The sequence below is a fragment of the Musa acuminata genome, unplaced genomic scaffold, assembly GCF_036884655.1.
Source record: "Musa acuminata AAA Group cultivar baxijiao unplaced genomic scaffold, Cavendish_Baxijiao_AAA HiC_scaffold_1077, whole genome shotgun sequence".
Classification (NCBI taxonomy): Eukaryota; Viridiplantae; Streptophyta; class Magnoliopsida; order Zingiberales; family Musaceae; genus Musa; species Musa acuminata.
The window spans coordinates 860,334-868,890 of record NW_027021291.1 but is presented as its reverse complement, the minus strand read 5'-3'; the positions used below and the strand labels follow the sequence as shown (position 1 = coordinate 868,890).

General features: G+C 45.3%; 1 protein-coding gene and 1 pseudogene across 1 annotated transcript; one reads left to right on the top strand and one right to left on the bottom strand.

Moving 5' to 3' along the window:
- The first annotated feature begins 3,319 nt into the window (after positions 1-3,319).
- LOC135666199 (ATP synthase subunit alpha, chloroplastic-like) lies at positions 3,320-4,931 on the top strand (annotated as a pseudogene).
- Positions 4,932-5,978: 1,047 nt separating this feature from the next.
- Positions 5,979-8,263, bottom strand: LOC135666244 (LRR receptor-like serine/threonine-protein kinase GSO1). The gene has a single exon (XM_065177813.1). It carries the CDS (start codon positions 8,057-8,059, stop codon positions 6,203-6,205), a length of 1,857 nt encoding a protein of 618 aa, XP_065033885.1. The 5' UTR covers positions 8,060-8,263; the 3' UTR covers positions 5,979-6,202.
- Between the last annotated feature and the right edge of the window lie 294 nt (positions 8,264-8,557).

The window sequence follows — 8,557 nt, the reverse complement described above, 5'->3', positions numbered from 1 at the left end:
CTAGTTCGTAAAAGCGCAGAAGACAGTTTTGCAGAATCAAAACGCAAACGTAAGCTGCAATGTAAAGATCGTACGAAAAACACCGATTTACGTCTGAATGCAGATTTGGAAAGATCAGCACTTAGAAACTTGTTCGTAAAGGCGCAGAGAGCAGTAGCTATGTAGGAGGTTTGCAGTAATGATAAGGTACTCGAAATAAAAGCAAACCAGAGATTTAGAGTGGTTCGGTCAGTCTTGACCTACTCCACTTTTGGCTTCCTCCTCCGACGAGGTCACCGACGTCAACTAGAGGCCTTCCTTCAATAGGCGAAGGCCAACTGCCCTTTTACAGTTTCACTCCTTTTGATGGGCTCAGGAGACAACCCTTACAGAACCTTTCTCTCCTCACTTTACAACTCAAAAGCTTGAAGAACAGAAGGAGGAGACTTAAAGGCTTTACAACAATTTTGAGCTCTTAGAATCACAGAAAGGATCAAGATTTCGGTGTAGGTCTGTGTGCTTTCTGTGCTGAATGGGTGGGGTATTTATAGGCCCCAACCCAGTTCAAATTTGGAGCTCAAAACGATCAAATCCTGGAATTCCGGGATCAGGCGGTTGCACCTCCTGACTGGAGCGGTTGCACCGCCTGGCAGAGCTCGAAGACTGAGCTCAAGCGGTTGCACCTCTCTGTCAGGGGCGGTTGCACCGCCTGATTCTGGCTCGGAGACTGAGCCCCAGGCGGTGCCACCTCTTGACTGAGGCGGTTGCACCTCTCTGCCAGAGCTCGAAGACCGAGCTCAGGCGGTGCCACCTCTCTGTCAGGGAGGTTGCACCGCCCAGTCTAGCTCGAAGACTGAGCTCAGGCGGTGCCACCTCCTGGCTGGGGCGGTTGCACCGCCCAGTCTCACTGGGAGACTTAGCCCAGGCGGTTGCACCTCCTGCCTGGGGCGGTTTTACCTCCTTCACTATTTCAGCTCACTTGGTTTGGCTCCAAACTTGGCCCAAACCAGTCCGAACTTGAGCCTAATTGGCCCCTACTTGGGTTATAGGATTAACACCTAATCCTAACCCTAATTAACGTGCTAACTATGATTTTAAAGACATTTTCTAAGCTATTACAAAGTCCGCAAGTCAAGACTTCTTCTGGCGAGCTTCCGGCAAACTTCCGGCGGTCTTCCGATGAACTCTCGGAAACCATTCTGCGGACTCCCGGCAAGCTTCTAGACTTCACGATTTGATCTTAGCGAGTTCCAACGAGCTTCTTCGGCAAGCTCCGATCTTTCTCGGCGAGCTCCGCGAACTTCCAACGAACCTTCCGGCGAGCTTCCGAAAAACCCTTCGGCAAGCTCCCAACTCATTCTCGGCTAGTTCCGGTAGCATTCCCGACGAACCTTCGGACTTCCGTCGAACTCTCGAACTCGCAACAAATCCTTCGCGCTTGACTCCGACACTTTGTTTCGCTTTATGTCTTCATCGTTATCATAGTTAATCCTGCACAATAAAACAAAACTTCGATCGAGACAATTAATCCTAAGCAATTAACCAAGTTGTCCGACATGTCATTGGTCACTCGACGCTTCGTCCGATTCTTCGGCGCATCGTCCTCTCCTGCAGCCTATTGCCCAATCAGCCAGTTGACTCCGCAACTCCGATATCCTTGGCACAATACCCGCTCTTCTTGGCCTGATGCCCGATTCCACGGCCCGAAGCCTTCTGTCGATACGTCGACCGATCCACCGGCCCGACGTCCAATCTTCTGACATGTTCCTTCGGCACAACATGATTTTCCTGCTTTAATTGTCTCATCCTGATCGAAGCATCCTGCGTTACTCAAACCGCAGATTAAATCATAAACATATATCAAGTAGTTTCATTATCAAAATACGAGATTCAACAAAGAAATCGATCAAAAAAAGGCGAGTGAAGTGATACAAAAAGAACTCTGTTCTTTGTTAGTCCTATCCATAAGAGAGGGGAGCATATGAAAAATGTAATCGATTCTTTCGTTTCCTTGGGTCACTGGCCATCTGCCGGGAGTTTCGGGTTTAATACCGATATTTTAGCAACAAATCCAATAAATCTAAGTGTAGTGCTTGGTGTATTGATTTATTTTGGAAAGGGAGTGTGTGCGAGTTGTGTATTTCAAGAATAGGTTGGATCCATCCGGCTGCACTTTATTTATGGTATTTATAGGAGAAATAGGAAAAAGGTGCACGATCTCGATGAATTACTTCTGAATAAATTAAGAAATCATATGTAAGAACCATAGCATTTCGTGACTTATTGGTAAATCCACTTTGATTCTCTATCAACCAATAATGTGAGACCATTAACATGGTTAAAGCTAAATTGTTTAAAGTCTAGGTAAAACATGGTACTCTTTCTACCACTTCTACCACTACGTTAGTAACGAAATGGTTAAAAAAAAATAGTTGGTAATTTATTTGATTTGATATAGAACACTCGTATCGATAAAAGAATTTGAACTATTTACTAGAAAAATGAGCACTTTGCTTTTTTTATCTAATGCCAAAATGACGACCTATGTATAAAAAAAAGGAATTTTTGGACTTGAAGAAACAAATAAAAAAATATAATAATTATTATTTTCATTTTTAAAAAATGAAAAATGAAATAGAATTCTAAAATTGAAAATGATAAATAAAATACAAAACAAATATAAATAAAATACAAATAAAGAAACAACTTTGTTGACAATTCTAGATTTTTGTCTGGTCTAGTCGGAAGAGTCCTCCTGATATTCTGGTCTTGTATCAGTTTTGACATCTTTGAATACAAACAGAAAAGAGAGGGTAGGCTCATTACATTAAAAAAGATATGGGAATACCCACACCATAAATAAAACATTAAAAAAGATATGGGAATACCCACACCATAAATAAAATAAATAATTGAGCGTGAGAGCCAAATGAATCGAAAGATTCATGTTTGGTTTGGGAAGAGATCATGGAAGTTTTGAAATTAATGATAAGATAATCTACTTTCATTAAATGATTTATTAGATAATCGAAAACAGAGGATTTTGAATACTATTCGAAATTCGGAAGAATTACGTAAAGGGGCCATTGAGCAGCTCGAAAGAGCCCGGGCTCGCTTATGTAAAGTGGAAATGGAAGCATATGAGTATCGAATGAATGGATACTCTGAAATAGAATGAGAAAAACAAAATTTGATTAATGCCACTAGTAATAGTTTGGAACAATTAGAAAATTACAAAAATGAAACCCTTCAGTTTGAACAACAAAGAGCGATTAATCAGGTCCGACAACGAGTTTTCCAACAAGCCTTACAAGGAGCTCTGAATAGTTGCTTGAATAGCGAGTTACATTTCCGTACGATCCGTGCTAATATTGGCATTCTCAGGGCCATGCAAGAAATAACTGATTAGCCCTTCTTTTTTTAGTTATAGTTTAGGCATTATTTTTTTCTTTTCCTTCCTAAAAAGAATAAAGAAACACTAATGGTAACCCTTCGAGCCGACGAAATTAGTAATATTAATCGTGAGCGTATTGAACAATATAGTAGAGAAATAAAGATTGTGAATACCGGTACCGTACTTCAAGTAGGCGACGGAATTGCTCGTGTTCATGGTCTTGATGAAGTAATGGCAGGTGAATTAGTAGAGTTTCAAGAGGGTACAATAGGCATTGCTCTGAATTTGGAATCAAATAATGTTGGCGTTGTATTAATGGGTGATGGTTTGATGATACAAGAGGGAAGTTCCGTAAAAGCAACAGGACGAATTGCTCAGATACCTGTGAGTGAGGGTTATTTGGGTCGTGTTATAAATGCTCTGGCTAAACCTATTGATGGGAGAGGTGAAATTTCAGCTTCTGAATCTCGGTTAATTGAATCTCCTGCCCCATGTATTATTTCTAGACGTTCTGTATATGAGCCTCTTCAAACGGGGCTTATTGCCATTGATTTGATGATCCCTAGGACGCGGTCAACAAGAATTAATTATTGGAGACAGACATACCGGCAAAACAGCCGTAGCCACAGATACGATTCTCAATCAAAAAGGTCAAAATGTAATGTGTGTTTATGTAGCTATTGGTCAAAAAGCATCTTCTGTGGCTCAGGTAGGAAAGATGGAATATACTATTGTGGTAGTCGAAACGGCGGATTCACCTGCTACATTACAATACCTCGCTCCTTATACGGGAGCGGCTCTGGCTGAGTTTTTTATGTATCGTGGACAACATACTTTAATAATTTATGATGATCTCTCCAAACAGGCACAAGCTTATCGCCAAATGTCTCTTCTATTAAGAAGACCTCCCGGTCGTGAAGCTTATCCAGGAGATGTTTTTTATTTGCATTCACGACTTTTGGAAAGAGCCGCTAAATCAAATTCTAGTTTAGGTGAAGGAAGTATGACCGCTTTACCGATAGTTGAGACTCAATCCGGAGACGTTTCAGCTTATATTCCTACTAATGTAATTTCCATTACAGATGGACAAATATTCTTATCTGCCGATCTATTCAATGCTGGAATCCGACCTGCTATTAATGTGGGTATTTCCGTTTCCAAAGTAGGATCCGTAGCTCAAATTAAAGCCATGAAACAAGTAGCCGGCAAATCAAAATTGAAACTAGCGCAATTCACAGAGTTAGAAGCCTTTGCACAATTCGCTTCTGATCTCGATAAAGCTACTCAGAATCAATTGGCAAGAGGTCAACGATTACGCGAGTTGCTTAAACAATCCCAATCAGACCCTCTCGCAGTGGAAGAACAGATAGCTACTATTTATACCGGAGCGAATGGATATCTTGATCCGCTAGAAATTGGACAGGTAAAGAAATTTATCAATCAGTTACGTAACTACTTAAAAAACAATAAACCTAAATTTCAAGAAATTATATCTTCTACCAAGTCATTCACCGAGGAAGTAGAATTTCTTTTGAACGTTCATCGGCTTCTTAGGTAAATCCGATCTCTCAACGGTTTCTTGAATTGGCTTCCTTCCTTGGTTCTTGATCTTGGAATGGGGTTTGTCTGTGATTAGGGTGGGATCACCTTCAGCTGCGTTTCTTTGGAGTGGCACTTGGGACATGGATTTCACTTCATTTACGAAGAAGCTAATCCTTTACTTTGCCTGATTAGTTCCCATGGAGGGTTGGATCGAACTGTTTGTTTTCTTGATGTGAAGCTTCTGGTTGATCGGCTTTCTTCCACTATTTGCTTTCCGTTCGAGATCATGCTCGTTGCAAGTGTCGTTGAAAGTAGCAGCCTTTCTTTGACGGTTTCTCTAATGCAAAAACAACGTTGTCAACCGGTTAAACATTGGAGTGACATTAAAACTAAGATTTGTCACGATATGACATGATAAATAGGATTTTTGTTCGAATGATCGTAAACTGAACTTAAGTGAAAAAAAAACTTAAATATCAGATCAATATATAATTGAAACTTAATACCATGATAAATATTTTGAGTCGATGTAGACCATGATATATGATTTTGACTATTAAACGGTTCTTCTTAACAATCTCATGACTTCTGCCACTCTTAAACATCGGTTGGAGATTGGAGATTAGTGTAAAACCTAATCAAATTTACTTGTGATGAAAATAAAAACATAAAGAATATTCATTTTATCGAGGTCCTCTTATATAATCATAGATTTAGATTTGGTACACATATTTGTAAATATATTATTAGAAAAATATTGTGCAAGCCATAAATGGTAGAGGTGTTCAAATTGAACCTAACCAAGATTTCAGTTCGGATCAATTGAATTGAACTAATTTATTATATATATATATATATATAATTATTTTAATTATAAACTGATTAATTGAATCGAATTAATCGAATCGATTAAATAAATTTGAATCGATTACGATTCAAACTATCTTATTTTAATCAAATCTAACTGAAAACGGTTTGAACCAGATTTTATTACGTCGACTGACACAACACATGGATATTGTTCGATTGGAGGAGCTCAAGTATATAGATATATTCATCAATCTCTATAAATTATGTAAGTATGTAGCCTTATATTATATTATATAGTTTGATATATTAAGATTCCTCACCTTAATAGACAATTGGACTCCAAAAAACGAAAAAGAAAAAAGTGCAAGCCGTTCTTACGTTTCCATGAATTGTCAAACAAGAAAGTTTTGTTTTGTTCTCCGTCACCTTGACATCGGGAAATTAAATCTGAGACTCCTTCCTGTGTACTTTGGCTCGTTACCACAGCTTGCATGGCGGGAGAGGCGCGCTGCAGAGCCCCGTGTTTCCTCTGAAGCCCTCCGCCGTCAAGGGAGCCCGATGGCGCGGTATCCGACCGCTGAGCCTGTTATCTGACACATCGAACTCGGTCAGTCGCGCGAGGTCCAGCACGCCCTCAGGTATGCTCCCGGAGAGCCCGTTCCCCGCCATCCCCACCTCCTTCAGCGCCGCCAGCCTCGCCATGGACGCCGGTATCCCGCCGCCAAGCTCTGGGTTGTGCGACACCACTAGCCTCTCTACTGTGTCCATCGCGGCCAGCTCCCCCACGCCCTCGTCAAGCCCCCCGGTGAACCGGTTGCGTGACAGATCCAGCGTCCGGTAGTGCCCCAAGGGGTCCTGCGTCCCCTTCGCCAGCACTGGCCGCAGCCGGCCGTACAGCTCGTTGGAGTGCAGGTCCAGGTCCATCAGCAGCGTCAGGTTCTTGAACCCCTCCGGGATCCCCGAATGCAGAGTGTTGTTGGAGAGGTTGAGCAACGAGAGCCCGGTCATGTTGCCGATCCACGGCGGGAGATCCCCCACCAGTCCGTTGCTGGAAAGGTCGAGGATCGAGATGGACGACGCCGACGACAGCCAGTCAGACAGCGGACCGGAGATCCCTGTGTCCGCCAGGACAAGCTTGAATATGTTCATCTGGCCGAGCCAGCTCGGCGGCCTGCCCAAGTGCATCAGGGAGTTGAAGGAGAGATCCAGCTCTTGGAGGTTCCGCAGCCGGGAGAGCTCGGCGGGGATTGGACCACCGAGGCGGTTCCGCGACAGGTCTAACGTCTGCAGATTGGCCAGGTTGGCGAAGCTGGAAGGGATCCTGCCGGTAAATCGGTTGTTGGAGAAGAAGATGTCCGTGAGCGTGGCGAGGCGTCCTATAGCGGCGGGCAGCTGACCGGTGAGCTTGTTGTTCTCCAGTATCAGTCTCTCGATGCTAGGTAGGCCGCCGATCGAATCCGGGATGCTCCCGGTGAGCTGGTTCTCCGACATCCTACAGAACTGCAGCGAGACCATACCGGCGATGGAAGGCGGAATGCTTCCCGTGATGCAGTTCTGGTTCAAGTAGAGAACCACCAGGTTTTTGAGCTTGCCTATGGAGCTGGGGATGCCGCCGGAGATCTTGTTCTCTGAAAGATCAAGAACAGTGAGCCTTCGCAGCAATCCGATCTCCATGGGGATGGAGCCGGTGAGGTGGTTGCCATGGAGGTCTAGTGCCTCCATTGCAGGTACCCGCCCGATGGATGCCGGGATGCCGCCGGTTAGCCTGTTGTTGGAAAGAGAGACCACGGAAAGAAATGGAGAGGTGAACATGGAAGGGGGAAGCGATCCGGAGAGGCGGTTGTTGCCGAGGGAGAGCTTCCGGAGTCGGGTGAGGTTTGCGAAGGCGGAGGGGATGCAGCCGGTGAGTTGGTTGGAGTCGAGGAGGAGGTGTTCAAGGCGGGAGAGGCGGCCGAGGGCGGGTGGAACGGGGCCGGCGAGCTGCTTGAGGTTGCTGAGATCGAGCAACCGGAGGGAGAAGAGGTCGCCGAGGGCAGGCGAGAGACTCCCGGCAATGGAGGCGTCGGAGATGAAGTCGGGCCCGGAGGAGAGGCCAGGGCGGCAGACGTTGACGACGCGGCCAGTGGCAGCGTCGCAGGCCACGCCGTCCCACGCGGAGCAACAGTCCGTGGCCGAGTCCCAGGAGCGGAGGAGGCCGGAGGGGTCGGCGGTGATGCCGGCCTTGAAGGTGAGAAGGGCCGAACGGTCGTGGGGGTGACATCCCTGCGACCACTGCAGCAACAGGGTGGAGCAGAGGAAGAGGAAGACGAGGCACAGCGGCTGCATGTTATCCATCTCTTACGTGAAAGAATCGACGAGGGTCGACCGATGTTCTCCCCAGTCGAAGAACTTGCAATGAAAAGGCGGTGGATCAAACTGGAGTCGAAAAGCATTCGTTACTGCCATGAAAGTGGCAGCAGAGGGTCTCTTAAGAGACCATTTCCTCGCAGTTTCTACTTCTTTAATGGGCTCTCAGGTCGGCAGAAATGTGGAGATGCAGCAGCAAATTAGGCGTGGAAACGGAGTCTGCTGCTGCAGTCATGAACGGTCTCCAAGGAAACTGGGGTGAGGCCCCATGAAGCTTGCCTGGGTTCAGACGCCCCATGGTGGAAGTGGCGCTGCTGACTTTAATGGGACCAGAGAAGAAAGAATAGGGGCGTCTCTCTGTCCCAATGGAGTATTATATCTCCTTCCTTCTCACTTAATGAGCTGTCGGAGTCGATGGGCTTCACTTGCCTTCGCCTGCCTTTCCAGGGTGTGTACTTGTGATGGCGCACGAGGCTGTCAACCACT

Bases quoted from the DNA above. Each gene is read 5' to 3' on its own strand.
- LOC135666244 (XM_065177813.1), bottom strand. From the start codon at position 8,059: ATGGATAACATGCAGCCGCTGTGCCTCGTCTTCCTCTTCCTCTGCTCC.